Source organism: Anopheles coustani, chromosome 2 (assembly GCF_943734705.1).
Source record: "Anopheles coustani chromosome 2, idAnoCousDA_361_x.2, whole genome shotgun sequence".
Taxonomy (NCBI): Eukaryota; Metazoa; Arthropoda; class Insecta; order Diptera; family Culicidae; genus Anopheles; species Anopheles coustani.
In genome coordinates, this window is record NC_071289.1 from 18228503 (window position 1) to 18256091 (window position 27589).

At 50.0% G+C, this 27589-nt stretch overlaps 1 protein-coding gene across 1 annotated transcript; it reads left to right on the forward strand.

Annotated features, from left to right (window-relative positions):
* The first annotated feature begins 288 nt into the window (after nt 1-288).
* LOC131267578 (bridge-like lipid transfer protein family member 1) lies at nt 289-27454 on the forward strand. The gene is made up of 21 exons (XM_058270485.1): nt 289-404; nt 1455-3021; nt 3430-5763; nt 5832-6452; nt 6813-7623; nt 8877-8978; nt 10204-10811; nt 11396-13313; nt 13388-13510; nt 14738-14927; nt 15746-16173; nt 16243-17305; nt 17393-17531; nt 17597-17974; nt 18064-20269; nt 21725-24959; nt 25220-25426; nt 25511-25641; nt 25721-26047; nt 26105-26286; nt 26357-27454. Exons 2-21 carry the CDS (start codon nt 1559-1561, stop codon nt 26571-26573), a joined length of 16683 nt encoding a protein of 5560 aa, XP_058126468.1. The 5' UTR covers nt 289-404; nt 1455-1558; the 3' UTR covers nt 26574-27454.
* The last annotated feature ends 135 nt before the right edge of the window (nt 27455-27589 follow it).

Consider the following 27589-nt stretch of genomic DNA (forward strand, 5'->3'; position numbering starts at 1 on the left):
TAAATTTTCAAATTCCTGTCATCTGAGACTGACAGCAAACTGAGAATGACAAGTTGATCCAAGTCTTTGTTTACGTCTGCTAGTGAAAGTTTCTTTTGATTTTTACCAAAATCTAGACTTATATTGTAAATATTAATGTTTCAGCTTGTTTTAAACTATTAGTAACAGGTTGTTCATCATTAATCAAACTTTTGCACTATCTTAAAAGCGAAATATTTTGGAAAAAAGGACTTCCTGTACACACAATGGGACCTGCCCACTTGGGAGCTGTCAATTTATCAAAGAATTCAAGATGGTGGCAAGGTTTGCAAGTCGATCTGTGATGCTATTAGTTTTTGATAGAAATTTCGTTTCAATTTAAGTTCATTGCGTTACTCAGTTATGTTGAAAAGACAGTGTTTAAGGTAGGTAACCGCAAGAATGTGAAGTTCAGTTGACTTAAGACATCTAAAGTGGTGAAAAATGGTTTCGAAAGTTGTGACATCGCCCCATTACGGAAGTTCGTTGTCCATTGCACCTTGGAATCGATGTGTGGGGTCAATGGTTAGTTTTCCACACAACGACAAGTGCGTAGTATCGCAATCGTTGCTGATAAGACCTTGCGACAGTGGCTTAACGTGTGGGATTGTGATTCACTGCTTTTATTCGTTCCGTCGCAGCTTAGTGACCGATTCATCCATACGCACTTACGCGCAGACGGGTGCTTCGATCGATTTTTCACTCGGATGGGTTTCTTCATCCCGTCAGTTGTTGTCTTTGCGGCTGTCATTATCAGAGCAATCGATATCAGCAGAATGTGTACGATTTCCTGGATCCCGATGCCGGGTTCGAACTGCGTCAGCGCGAGATTTTTTCATCCATTTGTTGTGCTCCGTTAATTCTCCACGAATGTATAAATTCGGCGCAATGGAGTGAAACTCGAAACGTGGAAATTTCACTTTTCCATCACCCCTCCGGCCTGTTTGCAATGGAAAGTATGTTTTTGTATATTTCATCAGCTGATCGCGCACTGCTGCATGCCAGCTGTGGTTTGTTTACATTTTTCGTCTGGACGTATTTTATTGATTTTTCGCTTCGCTCTTGAAATCTCCACAACAAAAGCATTGTTTTGTCTGGATGCCAATTATTTTTCTACTGGATGTTTTACGAAACACGTTTCTCTTATAACGCCCTTGGCAAAAAAATCATATGTCGTAAGTCTATCAGGGTTTGTATCTTTACGTAATTGCTATTCGTAATACACGAAATCTAACCCCTTAGGCAGGTGTTTGAATGAATCATTATGAAACACGTTTTTTTCTTCTTCTTTTCTCGGAAATTTCTCGAGTTTGAGCTCATTTTAATTACTGTTCCTTTAATGGATGCTATAAAATGTACTGCTGTTTTAGTGCATGTTTTAAAGCTACACTCATAATGTTGACTTTTAATCATTACTTTTTTCACTTTTGTTTCAGCTTTAAATTAGTTTTTGTCTAACGCCGGATTTCTAAGAGGACGGGAGGTCGAACTAACACATCCAGAATTTAAACCCCGCCCACCTTCAACAAAAAGCATCAAAATGAGTTACGAAGTTACGAGCGAAATGAGCCTGATCGACTCGGGCCAGAGCGACAGCAACGATCTGATGAGCATGGGTCAGTTCAACATGACCCAGCCGCTGGAGGATATGAAGCTGGACCAGAACATGTTCTGGCTATTAGCGTCGCTGTTGTCCTCCATCATCTGGGTGGTTTACATCACATTCTATAACGCGCGCCTGTTCGGCTGCATTATCACGAAGCTGGCCAACCGTTTGTACGTGCGTGGTGCCTACTTTAAAATCGGCTCGCTCAACGTGAACCCCCTGGCCGGGAAGATCATGTTTCGTGACGTCGTGTACGTGTGCTTCGACTACACCGTTCGGGTACAGGACGGGTACTTCATCTTCCGCTGGTGGCGCTCGTACGTCCCGAAGGATGTCTCCGAGGATTTATCGCACTCGGACACGCGACTCTCGGTGATGCTGAACGGGTTCGAGGTGCACATCTACAACCGGTCGGATCTCTACGCGAAGCTAGAGAAAACATTCGGACTGAAACCGGCGGTGCTCGTTCCGACCGAAGACATGAGCGCGGAAGAGATCGCAAAGTTCAAGGAACAGATGATGAACGACGAGAACGCCCAGCGGCATAATGCAGAGCCCCCGGCAAAAGTGAAAAAGCCCCGCCCGGAGGCGATGACGGCCACCACCTGGCGGGATTTGATTCCGGTGATCAAGATCGATATCTGCTCGGGACGGTTTGCTTTCGGCAATCGGCTCACCCCGACGACGCTTTCAATCTGCGTGGAAGAAGCGCACTGCGTGTACAGCACCAAACCGGCCGTCTCGAAGCTGGACCACTTTATGCACTTTGTGAAGGCGAAGGTCGAAAATGCGAAGGTTCTGCTTGCACCATCCCCAAAGTTCACCGGAATGGTCGATGAGCCACCGCGCTACATGGGCGAAGGGTTTGTGGTGATGATGTCCAACCTGATGGAGCTGTACTTCTACATGGACGAAGCGGGTGTGGTGCCTGAGGAACCGGTCACACTAACGCTAGCCAACGGTGATGTCGTCGAAGCAGCACCACCCGTTTGGGGCATTGACATTAAGTGTGGTAAAGGTACGGACTTTAGCTACGGTCCGTGGGCTGATCGGCAGCGTGATCATTTGTTCCGGTTCTTCTTTCCACCCGACTATCAACCGATGCCGGTTACCAAACCCCCGAAGCCGGGCGATCGGCGTGAGGTGCGTTCGTTCGACATTAGCCTATGTACGCTGAACGAAGCCACAATCGATGTGCTTTTTTCCAAGAACAAAGAAACAAACGCGGTGCATGTGAACATAGGGGCGGGTTCTTACCTGGAGGTGACGCTGCCGTGGATCATTCTACAGGACGGTATTGCGACGAAAGTGACCGGACAGCTGTTACATGTGGAGGCGACGACCAGCTTGCAGTATCGCAGTCTGGCAGAGTGCGAAACGCTACAGTTTAACGTCAAGTGAGTAAAGAGTACAACCACATAAATAGGCCCTTCAAAACCGATACTTGAAAGGAGATAATAATAGTGAAGGAACGGAAATGCAGTTATCCAGCATCACCCTATAATTTAAAAAGACACTCGCATTATCCAGTCAAGTTGTACGTTAATGCTATTATATCATTCACAAAGCATGTTCAAAATGAGCTAAAGTAGAGGCTTTTTTTTTTATTCATTCATGGGACGCGAGTTCAAGCGAAATTATTCCAGAAATTTTTAAAGTTCAATCACAAATTTGTGGTGCATACTAACAAAACATATTCTCCTTTGATAGGAAAACGATAGCAGTACTTATTCTGCGAACTAAATTTCACTTGAACCGTATAAGTTATAGCAATTCGTATTTTCTGATTTTTTTTTTTTTTGTAGAGTACACTATCCCTTAAAATGGAACGACCATCAAGAGTGGACTATCAACCTGACCGGCAGCAAAGCGACGGCTTGCATCGTGTTCTCCCATAAGGAGTTTTTCCAGGATCTAATCGAAGACTGGGCCTCGAAGGCACGGCCGGACATTCTTAGCTTTGTACCGTACACATGGAAATTCGGTGTCATTCTAAAGGAATTTGAAATCATAACGCTTAGCAATGAATTCAATTGGATCGACTGCTCGAGCACCAACCAGGAGAATCACCATCTCGCCTTCTGTGGCGATCTGTTCGATCTCAGCTTCTCGCTGCCGTTTGACGATTTTCTGCCGCTCAAGCTCCCGATCGTGTTCTGGATACACGGCGAGGGTCTGGACTTGAGCATGTACATTCCGGAGATCTCGAGCAGCCGGCCGATACTGCTGGCGCTGGATGAGAATGCGCGCATTCTGACCCGAGATGGCAGCGTCAAGAAGCGCTCCGAGTTGATCAACAAAAAGTGGCGCAGGGTGTGCCAGCGGTCGACCGGATGGATCGACTGCTGGACCGTGCCGATAGTGGCACTGTCGATAAAGTACATCTACCATCCGATGCCACCGCTTGGGCCGGATCCACAGGCGGACATAACGACGCCGGAAAAGGAGGAAATCTTGCTCAGTCCCATGCGCATCCCAAAGCTACGCAAATCGCCTGCGATCGCGTGGACAACGGTCGGGGAGGGTGGTGCGCCACGGTTCGATCCGACCACGCTGCCGCCGGATCAGGTGTCGGTGGAACTGGAAATCGGCTCATCGGTGATGCTTGCGTACGGGGCGATCCTGCGCAATTTCATTCACCTGAAGGAGAACATCTTCGGCGAAGATCAGTCGTTTACGGATATGGAAAATTCGAACAGTAAAAACGGCACTCGCAGTACCGGTCCACTGGCCGGTGGTGGAGGACATGGGAAAACATCGTCGAAGGATGACCCGGCGAAGTCGCTATCCGAGACTAGCCTCAATCCGGATGAAAAGCCGAAACGTTTTGATCCCCGGCTCTATCGTCCGCTGGAGGTGATCGTAAGCGTTACGATTCATGATCTACAGGCACATGTAATGAAAAATTGTAACGAAAACGATCCTCCCTGCCCGATCGTACTGATCGAGCGGCTTGGGTTCGAAATGAAGAAGCGATTCCACGAAACGGAGCTGCAGGTGCTCGTGAGTCCCTCGTTTCTCATATCCTCGGACAACACGATGCGCCCGTCGAAGGATAAACATCTACGCCAGGGACACCTGCTGCTTTCGGCGGTTCAGGTCCGTGGGCACGCCATGTTCAGTAACGAGGGTCGCCAGCTGGAGGACGAAACGCTCGAGTACGCCTGGTTGCTCGAGGTCCAGCTAGGGAAACTTTCCGGCAAGATGACACTCTCACAGCTGTGTAACGTTGTGACGGGACTGGAGACGCTCGCCTTCCTCACGATGGACTCGGAGAACGAGCTAAAGTCGCCGAAAACGATTCGCTATTGTCACCATGGCGTTCCGTCGAGCACCTGTCCGCATACGAAGGAGGATGCAAAGTATCGATGCCCATCGACGGAGGACATCAAGTATCGGATGACGCGTGTCGCCGTGGACGCGGTCGATCTCTACCTGATCGAAAATGGAACCGCCATGCATACGTGGATATCGCCGATTCGGCTGGCCACCTGTAATCTGCACGGCCAGCAGGTGAAATCGGGCATCACCGGGCTAGTACCAACGATTCTACTGCGCCAGTTCGTATCCACCGGGGGCCACTTTAGCCAGTACAGTAGTGGTAATTCGCACAGCAACACCAACACCACCGGGAGCAGCCGATCGGCCAAGTTGCATCATCAAAACTCAACCAAACATGCGCCAGGACCCCCGGAGGACAGCTATCGTAAATCGTCCGACGAGACGGGCCACATTTATCGCCGCACGATGGAGGAGAACGGGCCGATGGTGTCGTCCACCGGGTCCGGTTCGTCGGTTGGCATGATGCTGAAATCATCCGGCCGGCGGGAGAATGTTGTGGTCGAACCACCGTATCCACCGCACCGAAAGGATTCGAAGGAACACACGAAAGATGATCCATACGGGTCGATCTCGTCGAGCAAGAAGGGACGCGACGGTCGAGACGACCCGTCCGTCCACTATCGACGCGACAAGGAGGATCCGTATGCTTCGCTTCACTCGACTCGCAACAGTGGACGCGACATCGATTCCAACGAACCGTGGCTTGAAGTTGGTTGTGTGTCGCTTGGTCCGATCATTATCGAAGCTGCATCTGCCTTGCCAATACCAGAGCACTGTTTGCATCTCGTGCAGCACAGGTGAGTTAGAACAGCCACAGAACCCCGTGGCGAACATCAGTGATGACAATTGTTCTTTTTCTTTTTAGCTACTTGAAGGTTCACGACGAAAGGAATAAAAAGCTTTGGTTCCTGTGGTCGGCCAGCAGCGACCCGGTGCGTTGCGGTTGCGTCGGTGGCTGCGCCTTCTTCGGTAGCAACCGCAATGGTCCACGTTTCTTCAAACCGTGCGCCCAGGACATACAGGAGTTTATCAACATCGCGCGTTACCATATCCATTCGAACCCGCGCGAGTACGGCTTCGGCCAGAGTCTGCTGCACGAGGGTCAGTTGGTGTTCCACACGCCACCGTACAGCCTTCAGCCAGTGTCGCTACAGGAGTGCTACGAGTACATCGGGAAACCAAGTCTGCATCGTGCCGGCCACCGCCATCCACCGGCTCACGGTGGTGGAATTCCGTCGGCCTGCTGTGGTACGTTGGACAGCAGCAAATCGCCACATCTGCCCCAGAAACACGATGCAACGCTGTCCCAGAAGGCTACATCGGCCGAGATTTCACCGAATAGTACATTGATTCGTGGTGGGAGTGGCACCGGAACGGGTGAACGTTCGGGCAAATCGTCGCTCGAGCGGGTCAAGGAGAAAGATTCCGGTTCACCGCACGGTTCGGATCGTGCGCGAGGAAGACGCTTTTCGTACACCAGCGGAAGGTGAGTTACTGTCTTGTTCGTTGTTTAAGAGTTTCAAGTTTTTCTAAAAGTTGATATTATTTATGGCTGAATTTAACTATTGGAAAAGTTTGTTTTTATAGCGTCCATTGGTTCCTTGAAATCGTTCAAAAACTCAGACAAAATTGGGAATTTTGATGGTTTCTTAATTCCATTATACCGGGGAAAGGAACCTATAGTACACCCTAGTAAGCGTGGTATGTTCCAGGTGAAGTCTTATCTGAAATTGTTGATAGACTTTGTATAAAACTACCTACAGATGTAAATTTTAGAGTAATGTTTAAGAATTAGCCTTCCTTGACAAATGTTAACACCCTCTCGCATTCTTCCATCGCTATGCAGACAAAACACAATATCCCACGATGTCCCGTACTGTCGGCTGCTCGATGCTAGTCCTAAAACGACCACTAACAGCTCGAAGGTATCAACACCGACCCCGGGCCGGCTGGACTCCTCCGAATCGCGGCTGCTAACGGCGAAAGGATTCAAGGTGCAGAAAGCTCCCAACACTTCCGCCTCGGACTCTCGACTGATGCACTACTCGGACTACTTGCAGGGTGAACTGGACAGCCTGCCGGCTGTCGGTTACGACGAACACCATCAGCATCCTTCGCAGTCGTCGTCGTCGTACCTGCCGCATCAGTATCATCAGCATCAGCACTACTCGGCCGCACATCATGCGTCGCAGTACCAGCATCAGCCGGCCTCGCACCAGCACCAGATGGTGATGGAAATGTCTCACTCGGCACCGTCTCCCGGTCATCCTTTGGCGTCGGATTCGGAGCAATCGCTTGGTGGTATCCTACCACTGTCCGGTCTACGACCACTACCCTCGGACGATGTGATCATGCGTGATGTTCAACGGACGGTGTCGCTGACGTCCGAGAACCCATCGGAAGCGTTCTTCTCGGCCGATGAAGATTTGCACGCATCCCGCAGCTCGAGCCTGAAGGCGGCCGGTGGTGTCAGCGGCATGGACCATCACCATCATCCACATGCGGCGGCCATCCCCAAGAAACGGTTCGCCTCTGACTTGAGCATCGTCGGGCCGAACGAACTGGAGGGACGACTGTCGACGCACCGGAGCGACTACGAGATCCACACACCCGAGCATCGGAGCCTCCCGATGCGACCACAGTCGACCGCAGAATTGGTGAGTTTTGCTTCGCAGTGCGATCGCACCGCCCTTTATCTTCAGTTGTGATCTAAGTTGAATCCGGGACTAAGTGGACTGTTTGCGCCGGCGATCCTTTGCAAGATCGAACCGAACCAGCGGAAAACACAGGAACCTGGACACCATAGTGTTATACATTTAGCGTTGCTCAAACACCAAACAAACGCCGAGTTGAGAGTTTCGTTTTCTGTTACTGTTTACCTTTGTTCGCATTTCTTTTACGTCCTTAGCAAAAATGTTTGCTGAAGCTGAAGTTTGCTTTCATAGTCTGCGCGAACAATTGCAGCAGTAGTACAACTACACTTTTCGTTTCATTTCCTTTCCATTCAAAACTAGTACTTAACCTTAGTGATCTTCTCTGTAGTTTAGCGACATTCCATTGCGAGAAAAGAACGATATTTACTCCTGCGTTTGCTGCGATGGTTTAAAAAGTTAAAAATCTTTCTTCTCTCTACGTGGGCAGCGTCCTCTACTTATATGACGGACCTCTTGCAGCAGCCACAACAGCCAATTGTCATTTATTGTTTTCTAAATGTTCTTCGTCCGCCCATATATCGTTATATGTATATGCGAACAAAACCAAACTCTTTCCTGCGCTATTGTGATGTTCTGGTTGTGATGTCCTTACTATGCAAATCTGACGATCGCAACCCGAACTCCATATGGCGACCGACTATCAATTCGACTACTGTTACGTTCACATGGCAAACCAATCTCTCAAACTATCTCATCACTTTCTATCCCTCCCAACCCCACAACTGTAATGGATGTCATATGTTTGTCATCAATCGTGTGCAACAAAATTCATCTGCGCAAACGAACCCCCCACACCGCCACTTCTCATCAACGACATCCCGACACACACAAACACCCTACACCCCCAAACACCCTGTTTCATTCACATCCGGCGTAACACTCACGGACGGAACGGTGCACGGCGTGTTTTGCAACATACTGTTTGGGAACATATCAAAATGTCTACGGAAAAAAACTGCACGCACGCACGCAATCGGCTATTTGGTATAAATTGGACACTCCACACAACTCCGACCTTCCCACCTGTTTCCCCTGGTACGTGCGGCACGCTTGGGTGCGCGTGTGTGTGTTGTTGTCGTTGGATGGACGTTTGTTGACTGTGTGTGTGATGATGGGTGTGTGGGGATGGGTTCGTCCATCTGGCCGTCGGTCGTCTCCCCTTACACTTCCCTTGTCCTTTTGGCCCCCCGCTAAAGAACGAAGAGGAACGACGGCTCCACGGTCTAGCGACCCCGCTGCGTAAGTTTAGCAACATTTCACCACGGCCCGAGTTCCGCCACTTTAAGCCAGTCTACGATGTGAGTAAAGTAACTTAGAAACAAATTCGAAAACAAAAAGACAAATTCTTTCAAGCCAAATCTCTCTCTCTCTCTTTCCTTTTCTTTTTACTTTTTGTATAAATTCGACTGTCGGTATGCATGCGGGTAATACTGGAAAACGGAAGCGTTGTGGCGTGATGGATACTAGCTACTTGAACTAGAGCCATTCCCATCTTTTTCATATTTCTCTCTTGTCATTTCGCTTCCTCGAGCTTCCTGAATGCATACCGCAGTCGGTCTTTGAGTGTATCTGATTGCTATCCTTGTGCTTGAATCGTATGTCCTTTCCTTTTCGCTTTCAACATCTGTACGGTTTCAGTTTGCCCTTCATTTTTGTTCAGAGTGTGTTTCTCCTACCTCGTTTGCAAGCTCATTTACACGAGACTGTACTGGCTGTGTGTGTGTGTGTGTTTTTGGTTTTATGTGAATGTCCTTTTTCAAGTGTGCTTTTGTTTGTTTGTATGCTTCGAGAGACTGCAGAATAAAAAAACATATTTTAAGTCCGTTTTCCTATCCTATGCACCTATTACACATTTTTCTTATCCGCTTAATTTTCGGTTGTTTTGCGAGCTTTACAGCGCTTCAGGAGCAATTTATTGAAATATATTCACCGTTGATTAGTAACTGAACAGCATATAACAAACCAAGCATATAACAAACAGTATTTTGCTTATCGTTTTAATCTGTTGCTCATCGGTGACCAGCTAGCATTATTTGTTTTACATTTTGTTTTGCTATTATGTACTATTTAGTTTGATTTTTAATAACAAATTATTTTATTCAAAATTCACTTAAAGTGTTAATAATTGGAAACCGTATGTTGGTTGATAATGTCCATATACCGAAACACTTAAAAAAGATATGCTGAAATTTTTAATACTTTAAAATAATACTTTAATACTTTGTAATAATCTTTGTATCACACAATAGCGGCCCATTTCTAGTGTGAAATAACACGTAATAATTGTTTCATATTCACCTAGTGTTGTACGCTACACTCGGTCATTAGAACTCGTGCCTCACAACAATATAATAGAAGTAGTGCAAAGTTTTAGTCTGAGATAATTTATGTAGCACCCCTGGCACAACCGTTTGCTTTCATATGAATGTTTTCTTTTTACGAAAGTAAAGCAGATACGAGAACGTGTGTGTCTACAACTATGTCGCATACTGATGGCCATTTGTCTCTTTCCGATGTGTTTAGGTTGACCCGCAGGATTCGTCCGAATCGCATTCGCTGTCGTCGAGCTCGTTCATTTCGGCACTCTCCTCGCAGGAGGACATCACGCTCGTCAACCTGCACATGCAGATCAACCGGCCGATCGTTGACTCGCCCCTACTGATGGCAAGTTACGTGACGCACCTGGCGCAGGTGCGGTGCTCCAACTGGTCCCACTGCTCGATGCCGCTCGGTGCGGATGCGTTCTCCATGCCGCTTTTTCAGCAGAACGAAGACGGCGGTCTGGTGTACATTGGCGGGAAACTGATACCGCACTTCGATACCTACTCCAACTGGCGCGAGGTGAAGATCGTTTCACGCTACGATGGTCCCTCGGCTGGTGGCGGTGTGTCCGGCGGGGGTGCGTCCAGCTCATCGACGGGAGGCTTTTCTACGCTCCCCAAGCCGCACCCCTGGGACCCGAGTGTGCTTGTGCGCAGCAGCTTCGATAAGCAAGGAGCGGAAGGCAAGGAGGGTGAGAACGAATTTCTCAGTTCGCAGGGCGAAATAGCGACGCGCAATTCGATTGTGGTGCGCTTCAAAGGACAGGTCGACGTGATGTTGACACCGTTGCTACTCGAAGGACTACAAAGGTAGGTGTTCTGATCTGTGATTGTCGTTTTGGATCAACATTGTTAAATTTTATTGGTTTCCTAGTTAGATTTAAATCCGTTGGAAAATTCGTTTCTCGAATTTTCATCCAATCTACTATGTTTGTGGTAGATTAAGGTGCTACTGCTGAGGTCTTTATTCTCTTCTAGACCATTTTTCCTGTTTCGAAGTCCCAACGTATACCGTAACGAAGCCAAATCGGTCCTTGCCAAACGTTGCCATAGAGATAGGGCATTTTTATTCGTGTCCATGCTGGTTATAAGTTCGATTGTTCTGTGCAATTCGTTTTCGGAAGCCAACTTAACTTCACCATGATTTTTTTCCGCTTTTGACATATAATCTGTACAATAAAGCAATAACACTATGAAGTATATTATAACATATCGATACGCAACTTTAACCATGCTGGTATAGTTAGTTGATTGAACGAATTAGGTTATCTGAGATATCTGTTGTGCTGTTAAGATTTGAAGCCTCAATGAAGACTAGATCATGTTCCTCATCGATAGTCGATAAGTAAAACTAGAATGAATGTTGTTTACATTTCTTGCCCTTTTACTTGCAGAATGATCGAATCGTTAACACCGACGCTTTCCACGCTGCATCCATTGACGGTGGTCAACGATATCCATGCGTCGTGTGTACGAAAGGTCGAAGCGGTCAACATCTTGAAGCGGGATCAATCCCTCAGCTACTGGTCGCAGGTGCACTCAAACTCGAAGCGTTCCACGGCGGAGCGGAACCTACAAGGGCCCGGTGGCCCCGTGCTGACCGACGTGTACGAGGAAAGCATCTCGACCCAGGTGCAGGGGTTGATCGTGCTGCCAAAGATCAACGTCACGCTCATCCAGAGCTCGGTGGTGGAGGAGGTGATTTCGTTCGCCGCCCTGGACAACGTTCAGGAGCTCAGCTGCGCGTCGCTGCTCGCCGTCTGCTTCGAGGGCGTTTCGACGCGGTTCCACCTGGGCAAAACCACCAAGGCATCGATGCACACAGTTTACACGCAGCCCACGGTGCGCTCGGGGGGTTTGAAGAAGAGCGGTCTGATACGGGGCACGCGTGCCCTGCTGGCGCATCTATCCTCGCAAACCCGACCAGATAACATTCCCGGCGAACCGATTCTGTTGGAAACATCCGAGAAGCAGCTGGAGGAACTGATCATAACGCTCGACATCGGAAAGGCACACGCGCAGCTACGACGGCTGAAGAACGAAGCGGCCAATCTGACTGACTCGCAAATCGTCATCACGGCCATTCCGGCGCATCGTAGTCGCGCGATGTTTGATTGCGCACGCGTTCCGGAAGAGCCGTCTACGGTGGTGCCCGGAGAGGTTGGTTCTGGAGGCAGTTCTTCCGGCGGACTCGGTTACATTATGTTCGAAGGTGGTCTGGAAGGTGTGAGCGTAAAAATAGTGAAGCGATCGCAGTTCGAAAAGTCGGAAAACGCCGAAGAAACGCTGAAACCCGAGGCGGACAATGTGTTGCCGGCGTCGACCACGGTTCACTCGGAGGCGAACCAAAATAGCGTCACGCTGAACAACCCACTCAACCTAGTTACGTTGCTCAACGAAGCGGGTGGTAATATGGCCGCGGAAGCGTTGGCTAAGTTCGGTATGAAAAAACCCGGTACACCGAAGGCCGGTAGCAGTGGCACGAAGGATCGGTCGTCCCTGTTCGACATCAAGTCGAAGGAAAAGACATCGTCTATCACTACAACCACGGTTACGACCACGGTGGCGACGTCGACTACCACAACGATCCTGGGCGACGGTGGGAAGTCATTTAAATCGATCATCGTACCGGATGAGGTAGATCCGGCATCGGTTCGAGCGTCGCTGGTCAATGATTCACCGCTACCGCCGGGAACTGGGCAGCCCTCGGGTCAACCACAAGGTTCGGGACCATCCAGTGTACCGGGACAATCCGCCTCTAGCCAACAACAGCCTTCGGCAGCTGGTGGTAGTTCTGGAAGCGATGCAACACGAGTCGGTGGAAGCGCCAACACAACTGGTACGGTTGCACCTTGCACGAACGACAACGGGAAGACCTCTTCTTGTGTGATCGATTTCAAGACGGTGTGGTTCAACTTTGCTGCCCCACCGAGGACACCAATAACGCGCAAGATCGACTACACTCGACTGGACTGGAACCTGCTAAGCACCGCATCACCGGCCATTACCGCGTGGATGAACCCAAGCAATCGGTTTGCGATCAAAATCGTAGCCCTCATGAAGGCGATGTACATCCGGCGGACAGCCGTCACGGTGGCACTGATGGCAGACGCTTGGGAACGACCGTCCCTGCACCGGCCGATCAAGAGCCGATACGGTGGGAAGTTTACCCCGCTTGCCAAAACGCTTCAGGAGGACCCAAGTTGTCAACTATGCACGGTTCTTCAGAAGTACGTCCTGGACGAGACGGCCGCCAAAATCGAAAACATTCTAAAGCAGCAGTATCTACCACAGCTAAGCACGATGAGACAGGTCTGTTAAATTCCTTTTGGTAGTCGTAGATGGTTAAACGCATCGTTTCTATCGCCCTTTTACCATCGAACTAGGCCGTAATCGTATTGAGTCGTCAGTGGAAAAATGTACTCTACAATCCGATGCTGTTCGAGCACCAGTACAAGGGAAAGCTAGCGAAACCGGTCAACGTGACGTTCGCGTTGCCACAGGACGAGGTATGTTCACATCGGCACAGCCCAAACGCTCCCAGAGGTCGCTCTGTCTTCAGTCATCCGTCGAAATCCGCTCTTCCGGAAACAGGACAGGAGTTGTTGTTCAAAATCGAGTGTTTCCCAACACCACTTGGTCCCCTTGTTGATATCGTTTGTTAAAGCTTTGTACATCTGATCAAGCACATCCATATCCATTTTCCGTACACATCCACCCACCCATCATTTGTACATTTCTCCATCCCATTGTAAGCTTCATCCACAACATACAACGTAATTTCCCCGTTGTCTTCGTCACACGTTTGCCGGTATGCCGCTCTTGCGTTCATTTGTTCAAGCAACATAACATCCGTTCCAAAAGTAAAAGCAAACCATTCTCATTCACCATCGTTCGTTCGTTCCATCTGGAAGAGAGAGGGAGGGAAGTTGATCGAGAACCCATAAGAGGTATCCGAGTTCAACGCAGCAAGCATAAAACAATACCATAAATATGTTCAACCACTTCACACTGATTGCTTTCCTTTTGCAGCGATACGAACCTATTTGGGGTAAGTGTTTCGAACGCGCCAAATTCACGTGATCTACTGCCATAGCAGGGTTACAAATAAGTACACACGAAGTACATAAACACTCGGACACACCAAGAGAGACTATCTGCAAAATTCTGAAAGGATATCTACGTACCCTTTTGAAACACGGTGGTTGTATTGTGTCTATTTGTTTGTGCGTGTGTGTGTGTGTTTGTATGTGCTTTCTGTTCGATCATGTTCGTGTGAATGTGGTGAGGGGTGTATGACTTACTTAAGTACGTGGTATAGATGATTTGGCGAAACTTAAAAAGCGGACAGCTTTGAAGCACAATTTTATGTGAAGCAATGTGGGTATGTCCTATGGGGAATGGGTGACAAGTTTGGGGGACATTCTGTTTTTTGTTTTGCCCACCATGTGTTCCTTGTTGTATCATTCACTAACACACTATAGAATCACTAGTACAAGGCGGATGGGTATATGTTGTCTATGAACTGAACGCATCGGAAGCAGAACCGCAACGTCGTGTAAACATTTTCCTATCCACATTCTCCAAGTGTGTCCGCGGAACATATCCTACCCTCGACCAAGTTGATGTCTTTTCCATATTGACTCGATTCTTCCGAGCACCCGGCCAACGGTTCTTTTGTCCCAACCTCCACCACCACCGGTCTTTCTTTTGAATACACGTTTTTCAAACCGTAGGACGCCGAGGATACGGATGACATCGACACGGATAATTATCCGGCCGGAATCGTCGAAAATCACCCGCTGCTTGGGGAAGAAAACGAGCACACGATGCTGCTAGGGCAGTGCATCCAAACGCAGCAGCAACAGCAACAGTCGGCCTCGTCGGCCGCCACCGGAACCAGTCATCACCAGCAACAGCATCATGGTAAACATTTTCTTCCTAAACCGGTTCTACGGATTCAAGGATCCCAGAACCGACGACCATTTCTACGTGTCTTCTACGTGCGATGTCTTCGGCCCTTTCTCTCTCTCTTGTGCTCTATTTTTCTCTAATTCCCCCCCACAATCCCTTGCTACACCGTTTCTAATGCTCACATTGTCGTCTTCCTCACTGATCCTAGTTCCAACAAAGTTGCTTGCCACTGTTTTAACCCAATCCCATAACCAATATATATTTGCGTTGCCTTCGATTTTTCTTATTTTCCGATTCGGTTCCAATCAGTTTTGTTGCTTTCCAGTGCATGTTTGCTTTATTAGAGCTAGAAGTTTCGATGATTTGTGTGCGTGTTTTGTGTTTCAAGAAAAGCTGGAAAAAGTTATTAACACTTATTCGATGTGTGTGTGTACTTTAATTGACCTTTTCTGTCCGTGTGTGCTGTGTTAACTAACAATTAAATAAGCAATGGACAGACCTAACAAGAACCTTAACATGGTCACGTACAACAAAATACATGCACGCACAGAGACACATACGCACACACACATAAAGTAGATGTCGATCGTAGATTGTGTTACTTCCTGTAAGTTTGGCGAACCTTAGCTGAAATTTTGCTTCTCCTTTTCTCCAATTTTCTTACCTTTCGGTTTCCTTGCGCTAATATGCAACCTAAAATATACTTAAAAAAAAAAACAAACAAAACCGAACAAAAAACCAACCCCCGTAACGAAACGCTCCGTGTGCCGGTCACCACCATCACCACCACCACCACTACCAATACCAACCAACCCGTGTCCCGCTCGCAGTAATCAAAGTGCCCAGCGAACCACCGGTACCGTCCGCGGCGTCGGCGGTGCACATGGCCACCACCGGCCACCGGCTGGGCGATTCCCTTAATACCTCCCCCAGTACCACTAACAACTCGCACCGCAAGCTGCGGAAGAAATCGTCGGTAAAAAGTTTCATTCCACCGGCAGCGCCGCCATCGCGTGCAAGCATACAGATGTTCCCGATCATCTTCGACAAGCAGCATCAGCCGCACCACCAGCACCACGACCCGGTCGGCGTGGAGTATGGCGAACTGCGCGAGGGCTCGGTACCGTCCGTGTGCAGCTCGTCCGACTCGATGGACAAACCCTGGACGCCCCCGGCGAACCACAAGGAGGATCTGTACTCTTGGATGGCGAAGCAGCAGAGCGAAAGCACCAAGCAGCGGGAGAAGGAAAAGACTACCGTAAGTGATAACACCAACAATAGTCGAAGACAAGTATTCTGTTAACGTTTGTTTCTCCTTTTCCAACAGCAGAGCAGTCGCCCAACGTCGAGAAACCGTCCGGCAATTCATTCGGTGAAGTACATGCAGGATAACAATCGCATTCTTGATGCGCACCTCATTTTTGAGCCGATGCTCACCTGCCTCGGAGTGATGCCTCAGCAGATGATCAACAACGTCTCGAGCAAGGATGTGTCGTCGCTGGAGAGCCTTGGCACGAACCTTTCGCTGGTGTGTTCGTTCGACACCATCCGGATCGATATCGTGGTAAGCGAGGCGGGAGATGGCAAAAAGCCCAGCAAGCAAAAAGACCCCAAGAAGCGGGGCAACGGAAAGTTTACGATCATCATGCCGGGCGAGCAGCCGGCGTTCCTCTGCGAGCAGGTCGGCGTCGAGTTGGAGGTGCTAAAAATGACCGACGGGTTCCCGGACGAAACGAAGCCGGCGATGTTGTACGTGTCGCGCGGCCAGCTGAAAAAGCACACCAGCACGGTGATCAACTTCAGTCTGAACGTGCGCTACATCTCGCAGCAGGTCAACATGCCGCTCCTGCGGCTTCTGCATCAGATTACGAACATGTACCAGAACGTGAAGGATGCACAGAACGAGCTGCGGGACCATCCGGACCACGGTGGGAAGCGCAGTGCACCGCTGAAGGACGAATCGAGTCTGGCATCGGAAATCAACGATCCAACGCTGATGGGCTCGCTGAACGAACCGCTGATGGCGCACATCGAAACTTCCGGCATCTTCGATTACACCGACGAGCGATACGATAAGTTCAACGAAGACATCTCCACCATGCGCCACGAGCTCCGTCACTCGATCAGCAGGAGCAAGATGCCGACGCTTGGGCCACTCATTCCACTGACTCCGTCCCCGAACTCGCGCAATCGGCCGCATAGTTTCGCGCAGAAGCTTCGCAGCACCGGCAAATCCGTGAAGGGCAAGCTGGGTTACACGAATCTGAACGAAACGATCAACACGCCGATCAAGACGAGCCCAACGGGGCTGGCGTTTGCTGATGCGCAGTCGAAGCAGTCACTCGAAGCGAAGAACTCGCTTACCGGGGGCCTCTCGAGTACTTTTGGAGGTAATGATTATCGACTGTTTTTCGATTCAGCGAAAGAGCCGATGCATTCCACTTCAAACCATTCTGATCTCCTTGGTATTTTTACAGACTACACTGCACCATTCGACCGATCAACATTTACCGGACCGATTCATAGTATATTGGATACACCCAAGTGTTGGAAAACGGTTTACCATCTACTGGATCTCTATTCGGCCATGCCGGAGACGAAAACCATCGCCCACCGGTAAGCCATCCGAGGCGGTACATCGATCCAAAACATAACGTGCTTATTTTGATTGTCCTTTCTAGCGTCTCAATTTCACCGGATGCAGTGGAACAGATCAAGGCAAGGAAGTACAATTTACTTCACGACAGTAAAACCATGCGAGATGAAGACGATTTGATCGGTCACGGTGGAGGATCGGCTAACGGCGGGGGCACCGTGAAGGATGTTGGTATTGTGACACCGGAACGCACCCGATTGGTGGTGTTCGGTGTGGCCAAGATACACCGTACCCGGTTGCTGGCGACGCTGAGCGGGTTGAAACTGGAGGCGGAAATCACCGCACTGCACAGCAGCACGACGTGGCGGAAGAAGTCACGGCCTGCGTCACTCGAGTGCTCCCTAACGGGGCAAGTTGGTCGAGCGATGATCGTGCTTCTTGAAGGTGTTCAACCGAATCAGCAGTAAGTTTCGATCCCAAGCTGCAAAATATGGACTTGTTAGTGAATTTTTCCTTCACGTTCTCTTTCTTCCTCTCACGGCCTCTTTTCAGAACGGTAGTGAAAGTGTCTATCGGTAAAAGCCAAACGCTCTACTCGAGTATCACGCGCCGTGGTAAAGATAAAAACAATGGACTTCTGTCGATTGGAATCGTTAACGTTGATATACCGCAGCATCCGGTCGCGTTGCACGGCATGATGACGCGCAGTTCGAAGCAGATCTCGTCGACGCTGCAGGAGCTACGAGTAACGCGCACCTCGTCCCGGCTTACGCGCCAAAACGAAGAACCGGAATCGCCGCTCCATCATCATCACCACCACAATCAACGCGATTCGCGCGATAAAGCCGGACCGTCGTCATCGGCGGGCAGCCATCGGAAGCACAGTACGGCCACCGTACGCACCATGACCGGTGCGACGGCGAACAACGGTGCCGGAAACAATCCGAGCGGTCTGCTACAACCGCTCGTGATGCAGTTCAATATTATTCTCCAAAGTTTGTCTATCAGTGCGGCGTTGCTACCGTCGTTGCAGGCGCAGTACAAAATGGACCACGTCACGTCGACCGGGGTGACCGGGAGTAAGGCCAAGTTCACCATCGACCTGCCGAACCATTCGCTCAGCTTTACGACGAAAATTCAAACCACCGAAACGAATCTTCCGTCGGAGGCATGCATAGCGCTTCCACCGGTGCACGTTAGCGCCGAGTACATCCCCGAGAGCACCTCCGAGGAGGTGCCGATCGATGGGGTCGTGCTGCGCCAGGGCGGATACCTGTCAGCGTCGGCCGAGATTGGTGTGTTTGAGCGTTGCCTCACGACGGATCTGCTGAACCATTTGGTGTTCGTGCAGAAGGTGTTCATGAAAGAGGTGAACGAGGTGGTGCAGAAGGTGTACGGCGGAGAGAAACCTGTCCCACTGTGGCTGGAGGAGTCGGAGGAAAACGGATCGACCATTAAGCGTATTTTGTTCTCGTTGAATATTCGTGTGAAGCGCATACAGTTGACGGCAACAACGCCCTGTTCGTCGGCCGTGCGCTTTGAGACGGGTCTGCTAGAGCTGCATCTGTCGAATCGCGTGAAAAACATCGCCGACGTGTCCAACACCAAGCTGTTCGGCAAGGCGCAGATCGATCTGAACCTTTCGCTGGGGCAGATTATCAAGAATGTTATCTTTGACGAAGCCGAACCGGAGTTTCAGCAGCACGCGTTCTTTAACACCACCATCGGGCTGCGGAACGCATTCCAAAACGAAATGCTCAACGACGATAAGGAACTGGTTCTCATCACACTAAAGCGGCCGCTAATCTACGTGCAACCCATCGCCGTCGACAAGGCCATCCTGGTGTGGCTCAACTACAAGAATGCCTACGAGTACTGGACGGAAAAGCGGGCCAATCTGAACAAGGAGGTACTGATGGCCACACAGCAAGTGCTGGAAAAGGTCCCCTTCGGCCAGATCAGCCATCATCTGGCTACGTCGGCCAATCTGTCCACGCTCTTCCTGCAGCTGACGGTCGAAGATATGGGGATCTGCCTGCCGCTCAATCAACCCCCGCAGATCTGGGGCAACCGTTCAGTGCAGGACTTTGAGCAGAAAGGCGCCGTAGTGATAACGCTCGAAAATACCATCATTTCCGCGTGCAGCTCCGGTTCGCTCGTGTCGAACGGTCGCTTCGTGGGACTGTGCCTACGGTTCGCCGAAGATTTCGATTCCTCGTTGGACGAGTGGAAGCCGAACATGGGCGACGCCAGCATCATGAACCTTTGCGTGGTGTCCGAGGGTACGTACGAGGTTTGCTCGCGCACGATCGCTGCCAAACATCCGGACAACGCTAAGTGGTTCCTCAACGTCAAGTGGCAGATGGAGGGCGTCGATATCCATCTGGACGTAAACATCGGCAAGCAGCTGTCGGCCTTGGGGCATACGCTCACGATGCTTACCGGGTCGGAAGACGATGAGCCTATATCGTCCGACACGCCAGATAGTGACGACATCGATGCCGGTGGGCCGCAGACGGCCGGCAAGGACGCCAAGTCGCGCAAATCGGTAGACTCGCTGCCATCATTCCTGTTTGATACGACGCTGGATCCGAAGAAACGATCGCTGCTGATGGAAAACGAAATCAACGAGCAGACGAAGATAGTGAACGACTTCCGGACGCTCGGTGCGTCGGTGAAAACGATCGAGAACGAAGAGCGACGCCTACAGGAGTTGCAAGCTGTGTACTACAAATACTTCCGGCGCGATATGATACAGGTTGGTACATTGAATATCCCTATGCGGAATTTTAAACTATTTTCTCTAATGATCTCATGAAAATCTGTTTGTGTAACTCTGTTGTTTTAAATAATATTGGCTACACATGAAACGCATGTCGGAATTTAGTGTGAGCTAGCCTACTTTTTCCACTTACTTTCCTATGCAGTACAAAAGGCAGAACTTCAAGATTCACACAAATTCATGTACGGCTTTTTGGAAAATCATCCAAGTAAGCATTGCATAAGCATTTTATTTAAAGTCACTAACCATTTTCGCAAAGTCAAATTTCGTACAGAAGTTGTTTAGACAAAATTACATACAATGCCGTCCGTTAAAATCGTGCTAAAATTATTGTGCCAAAACGTTGATGATGGACACCAGTGTCAGGTGCATCTACGGCGGTCAATGTATGAAGTGGACGGGGATATCGAAGAAATTAAGATTCCTCTGCAAGCAATAATCAAATTGAAACGCATCGCGCCGTTGGACGCATCGTACTCGTCCTCGATGCTACCGATGTCACAGCGCGCCCAGCTCAGCCTACCGGTGATATCGAAGCTCGAGTCGGATCAGGACGAACGAAAAACGGAGGATGAAGGAGAATCGAAGACCTCAAAGAAGCAAAAACCTCGGGCTCGCAAGTCCATTATGAAGGAGACCAAGGATATGTCCAAGGAATCTGACGATGTTAAGCATACCGACGACAGAGTAAATGAATTGAAGGAGCTCAAAGCTTTGTTGATGGAGCTGAAAGAGCGATTGCAATTCACGCATGATAGCAACAGTATGGAGGTTCAAAAGGGACGTACAATACCACGCAAATCATCCGTAATGATGGATCGACCAAGTGTTGGAATCAATGAAATTCGCTCGTCCGAAGAGAGCAACTGTCCCTTTGTGCAGTACCTGTTGACCCAGCACGAATCACCAGAAGGTAACATCGATATGAGCCTTCCGATTTCAGCCATCATAGGACCCGGTTATGCCCTTTCATATAAACGAGATACGCAGCAGTCGATCGATGCTGGCTCTATTGCTCCCGAAGGGTTGGAGACCAAATCTTCCGAAAGTGGCTACCCGAACAGCACGACGGATAATTCAGTGGACACTTGTAACCTGGCAGTTACTAGTTGCGATGAAGATTTCGAAAAACGGGATTGTTCGATTGAGACTGGCCAGGAAGAGGAGCAGAACGACTCGGTTTGTTCGTGTGAAAGAAGTATGTCAGAAGGATTGACGCATAGCTGTGTAGAGAAATCAAATTAAAATTGAAATAATGAAAATTCAGCGACGATCACCGATGAAACATCATGAGCATACACTTTCTAAAAATTACAGCAAATAATAAAAATTACGGTTGTTAAAGTCATAGCGTTACACAAACAGAAATCCATTCTCTGTTGATTGTTGATGTGGTCATTTTCTAAATTATAACACCTTGTCTCCTTACAGAAATGGAAACGCCCCGCGATGCGTAAACCGATGCTAAAGGCCGCCAATCGTTCCCGTTCCTTTGTTGCGCCATCGCCCACCCGGGAAGATCTTATCGATGCCGGCTGCATCGATGGAATTGGTGGTCCCGGAGGAACGGGTGTGATCAGTGCTGGTGGCGCCGGAACTAGTAGTAGCGTTATGGATCCGTTCACCGGAAGCGACGATATGAGTAGCCTGCAGGAATCGCCCAGTTCTGGGCCTTCGCGGACAGCGTCCCTCAGGGTGAAGATTCCTCCCAACTCGTCCCGTGTAACGTTCAGTGAAACGATGCGCCAATCGTCGCTCCCCAGTGCCGATTCGGACGTGGCGGCGTATTCAGACTCCGGGCTCGATTGGCCTCGGTACGACTCGAGCTCGGCCACCTCGGACGTGCCGCATCTGCTCGAGATCGATGGTGAGCAGGTGGAACTGCGCAAGAAAAGCCCGAGCCACCCGCAGAAGCAGCAGGAACCGAACATTGACTTCGAGCTCGACATCAAGGTGCTGGTGAACTCGGGCAAGTGTGTCCTGCACACCAAGGACATTCACGACGAGCGGCTGTCTTCCACGACGAACGCGACGACGACCACATCGACGACTGCATCGACGACGGGTGTCGGTGGGAACAGTAACACTTCGGCATCGGGGGTCGGAAAGCACCACAAGCGGGAACGTTCGACCGGCGGTGCGACGGATTGGGGCAGCCCGATTCCACCGCGTCGGAATAAGGACAAGTCCCGGCTGAAGTACAACACTGCGCCGTATACCGCCCTGGTCGATCTGACGATATTCCACATTCCTGGGCTGGACGTGAAGCTCCAGTATCAATCGAAAACGCTCGGCGGAGATGACGCTTCGCCGCGGTTAAGCACGAACGATCCATTTGGTGTGTCGCGCAAGTTAGCCTCCAAACGCGCCACGCTGTTCGCGTGGATGACTCTGCAGAGCATTCCGGAGGAAACGATCATATCGCCGCACATCCTGGAGTTCCTGGAGCAAACGCTCGAACCGATCCCTTCGTCGAAGATTAGTGGAGGCGTTGCGGGGTTGAGCAGCAGTAGCTGTGGCGCAGGTGGTGGTGGTGGTGGTGGAAGTGGCGGATCCGGACCAGGAGCAGTCCCCGGTGGGGCCTCCTCTAACCCGGTGAACCTGCAGATGCTGGAACACAACTATGCAGCCGTTTACGCCAGCTTCCCGGTGGACGTGGTCGTGTACTTCCACATGCAGCCCTCCACCTTCCGCTTCTCCTGCCTGCCGGTGTCTCGAGTGGAGTGCATGCTCCAGCTGCCGAGTCTTGACATCATCTTCAGCTCGAACCGGCAGGATGGCGATGATACGGCCAGTCATCCGAGCGATGCGACGAACCCGACGAGCGCCGCGGGTGGTGAAGGAAAGGTAGCGGGTGGCTTAAGCGTCACCGGTTGCCTCGCCGACTTCAACGTGTACATCTTCCATCCGTACGGGGGCAAGAAAAGCAACCTGAAGGAGGCGCACCAATTTTCCCCGCTGGCCGACAGTGAGCGTAAGGACTCGCTCAGCATCAACGTGGAGTTTGTAAAGTTCCACATAACGCGCTCGAAGAAGATCAACATCATCGAGACGGCGGGCATCTCGCGGAAACACTCCGACCAGTCGTCGAAGGCGACGATACGCTTCTCGACCATCGTGGACATTGGTTCGGCATCGTTCAAGTACGATATGCGCCGGCTTACGGAGATACTCGCCTTTCCGAAGGCTTGGTACAGGCGTAGTATCGTACGGCGGATGTTCCTCGGTGATTTGGGCATGCAGCAGACCAGCATGTGTGACCTGGAAGTGCCCATACCGGAAGGAACCGGCACGACGGACGGTGTTGGCAGTGTTGGTGGAGACTCTGACAATGTTGGCTTAGGTCTGGGGCTGGGCAAAGGGGAAACGATGAGTCGCGATCGACTGCGGTTGAGTTTGGAAAGCGATCTTCACAAGCACCATCTCGGAGGGCTGGGTACGAATGGCGGAAGTGGCGCCAGCAGTGCATCTTCGACGGCCCGCATTAAGGATCAGAAGTCGTCCAGCCTGGACTCGACGTCGTCTCCATCCGATGTGAATCAGGTGACGTCGTGGGAGACGCTGGTGCTGTTCGCGATCAACTTTACCAAGCTGAACGTGCAGATGAACATGGGCAACGTGATGGGGAACATCGTGTGGTTGACTAAGGCTTTCCGTAGCGATGGACGGCTGAGCATCGGGAGCACGGGCCACAAGAACATGTACATCGGGGTCGGCCTCGGTGGTTCATCGCTCGACGCGAAGGGAGGAATCGTGGGAGGCACCATCGATTTGAATCGCATCGATACATACATACACATTCGGGAGGATCCCGGCTCGGAGCCCGACCACAAGGTGGGCATCAAGCTGAACGCCCTCGAGCTCAAGTTCGACTACATGGGCACGAGCGTTCTGATGACGCGGGTTAGTTCGCTAAACGCGCAGCTACGTGACGAGTGGAAGTTCTCCAAGGATCACGACTTCAGCAACAAACTCCCCACGAACTATCCAGCGATCATTCTCATCCACGGCGATCTCTCCTGGGACCAGCTGCAGATGATGATCTCCAAGTCGACCACCGCGGACATACTGAAGATGTTCTACAAGCTGGAGGAGTTCTTCTCGCAGCAGTTCAAATCGTCGAAGCGAGTCTTCTCCAGTCTCGAACCACGGCTGGCCAACCCTTCGCTGCGGGCGAGTGTGCGCAGGCGGGAGGAGAAGAAGGCAGCGTTTGGTGCGGAGTCAGCGTCGGCCTCGATCCATGATGCCCGGCACCACCGCCACTGGCAGCGGCCGCTCAAGCAAACCAAGGGACTGTGGCTGTCGACGCTGGGCGTGCCGCTGTCCAACATCGGTACCGTGCTCGGCGGCACGATGGAGCTACACGGACAGAACATCTCGCTCGCCTGTTTCCACGGTATCAACTTCAAGGCGAAGTCCTGGGCACTGTTTAGCCTGAAGGAACCGTGCATCGACTTTGCCACCGAGGCGCAGCACGTCGAGTCGACCGAGGAGGTGCACATCATCCAGACGCTCACGTTCGGACTTGGCATGAACAGCCAGGCGCCACCGCAACACCACTCGAACGCGACCGTCGTCCGGATGTCGCGGAATGTGATCTTTCCGCCGCAATTCAAGACTCTGCACGAGTGGTTCCACTATGCGTTTGCCAACAGCGAAATCGATGGTAAGTAGTGCCTTCACTGGATAGATTTATGAGGTATCAAAGAGTAAAGATATTCTAATTATTGCAAAAAGTAAACTACATATTGCAAAAAGCGTATAAAGTATCGACTTGTTATCGTTTCTAACTTTTCCAACACTTTCTTAAATGGTTTTGATCATTCGCGTGTTCTAATTTCTTGTAATGTATTGCATGTTTTGATGCAGCTGTCTATACACTTTTCTAATTCGTGTGATTGTTTTACATCTATTTTAACTTTTCAGCAGTGGACCGATTTCCGGTGATCGAACGCGACAAAGAACACAATACAAACTCGATCGAACGTGCGCGCGGCTCGGGACCGGGCTCGACGTCCCATCCGAAACTGCAGGATCCTAACCACAATCGGGAGGTGATATTCGCCCTGCCAACCCTCCAGCTGCACTTCAAAACGGAACACCTGCAGGGCATTTCAACGCCGGATACTTCACGTAAGCATTGTTCTGTCCTTCGGCTGCAGTCGAGTGCTAGTTTGTTTATTTACTAAAAAACCGTACTTTTGTTATGCTCTACAGAAGATAAACCAATGGTGGAGTGCAGTTTCATAACAGCGTTCGAGGATCATATCTTCGTGACGGTGGATGCGGATGCCTTTTTCTTCTTGCATGATCTCATTACGTCCTACCTTAGCGAGAAGGAAAAAGTGGTACGTTTTGTGTTTGCTTATTCAAAATCAAATCAAAAGATTTCACTGGTACAGTAATGACTCCACTTTCCACATGTAGCTTGGCACGATCACCAACAATCGGTCGTCGTCGCCGAATCCCGCCACAGTCACGCCACCCCCACCGTCCGCGGGCAGTTCGGCCGGGCTTTCGGTCGGGCTTAAAACGGCCCATGCGCAGCTCAAGAGCAGCACGAGCAATCTGATGGGACCGGCACCATCGATGTCGTCACTTGGCACGCAAGATTCGACCTCCAGTCAATCGATTGCCATCGGTGCCGGTGGCAGTGCGGTTGATTTGAACGAACTGGGCAGTAGTACGACACTCAATAATGGCGGCACCGGTGTTGGTCCTACCACCACCTCTACCACTCCGGGGCTGATGGCGGCATCCGTCGCGGGTACCAAAGTGCACCGGTTGGTGACGGAGGAATTGGGATCGAAGAAAGGTGGTAGTGCCGTCGGTACAGCCACGGGTGTTCCATCGACCACGACCGGAAGCAGTGGAGCAGGATCCGGGGGGAAACACGTCAACATTGTGGTGGAAAAGACTGATCTCGAGTCGTTCATGCGCACCGACTGGAGGCATTTCAACTGCAAGACGTGGCATCTGGAACCAACCGTGCGGTAAGTAACTTTGTATTGTGTTGAGTTTAACCGTGTTTACTGACAGTACCTCTCCTCGTTCCCCGTGCAGACTCCTCTCATGGGCGGGCAAATCGATCGAACCGTACGGTATCGATTACATCCTAAACAAGCTCGGCTTCAGCCACGCCCGCACAACCATCCCCAAGTGGTTGCAGCGTGGCTTCATGGATCCTCTGGACAAGGTGGAGGCGCTGCTCATGCTACAGCTGCTCGTGATGGTCAAGGATAACGGCTCGGAGGAGAAGGACACGAGCAAGGATAAGTAAATAATGCATTTGACTGCTGTTTGCGCGTACTCCACTACGCATAGTGACCGACTACCATGAGACTCACGATCGGCGATTAATCAAATTGTTGATCCACGATCTTCGCGTTCGTGGGTTCGTACTCATGACTGCTCAACTATCTTGTATCTTACTTCTACCATTGGTTTGTATTTCCTTCAGTAATTCAGCTTTACTCTAGTCCCCCTACACTTAAACAAACTAATATAACTATCTACTCTACGAAAATGCGATCGAAGCCACAATTGATGGCTACAACCGAAAGTAGAGGTGTCGAACCGACTTCCAAAAATCAACACTCAGTACGGAATAAACTCAGCATAATCAATGACTTAGATCAAGATCGCGCTAGGAAGTGAAGCTAAATTAAATAAATAGTCAAATATCAAACGAATGCATTGTGAACGAATACGCAATTAGTTTATGCCGAAAATTAGCAGCGTTTATTATTGAATATCTTTTATTAATATATTGCAATATTTGCTTAAATCATTCGTTGAAAGTGAAGCGTTTCGTAAGGACGACTTCATTAAATAATGCTGATATTTAAACAGTTTAATAAATTTCGCATACGGGAGTTGTATTCCAGGTCAATTCGGCCCCTGAAAATCGAAGTCCGACTGTATAAACAAATGTCGAATTACCTTACCAGCAGAAGGTTCATATTTTGGTTTTGTTCTGGGAGGTATAAGAATGTTGGACAATTTACAGTTGAAAAATGTGTTCCCTTATAGTTATGCTTGATGCAAATTGGTACATCAACGCCGAGGGAAGAAAATATACAGACAACGTTGACTTTCATGCATAAAAATTACTAACCGACCAATTAAACCATTTGAAAGAATATTTGGATACAGCAAAAAAGGTGGAGAAATACAGAAATACAGCAAAAAAGGTTGAGAAATGAAAACATACGCCTTTCGTTTTGCTAAAGAAAAGTAAAACTTTGCAACTGCAGACATCTCGAAACCACGAAACAAAACCCGAAACGCCCCAAA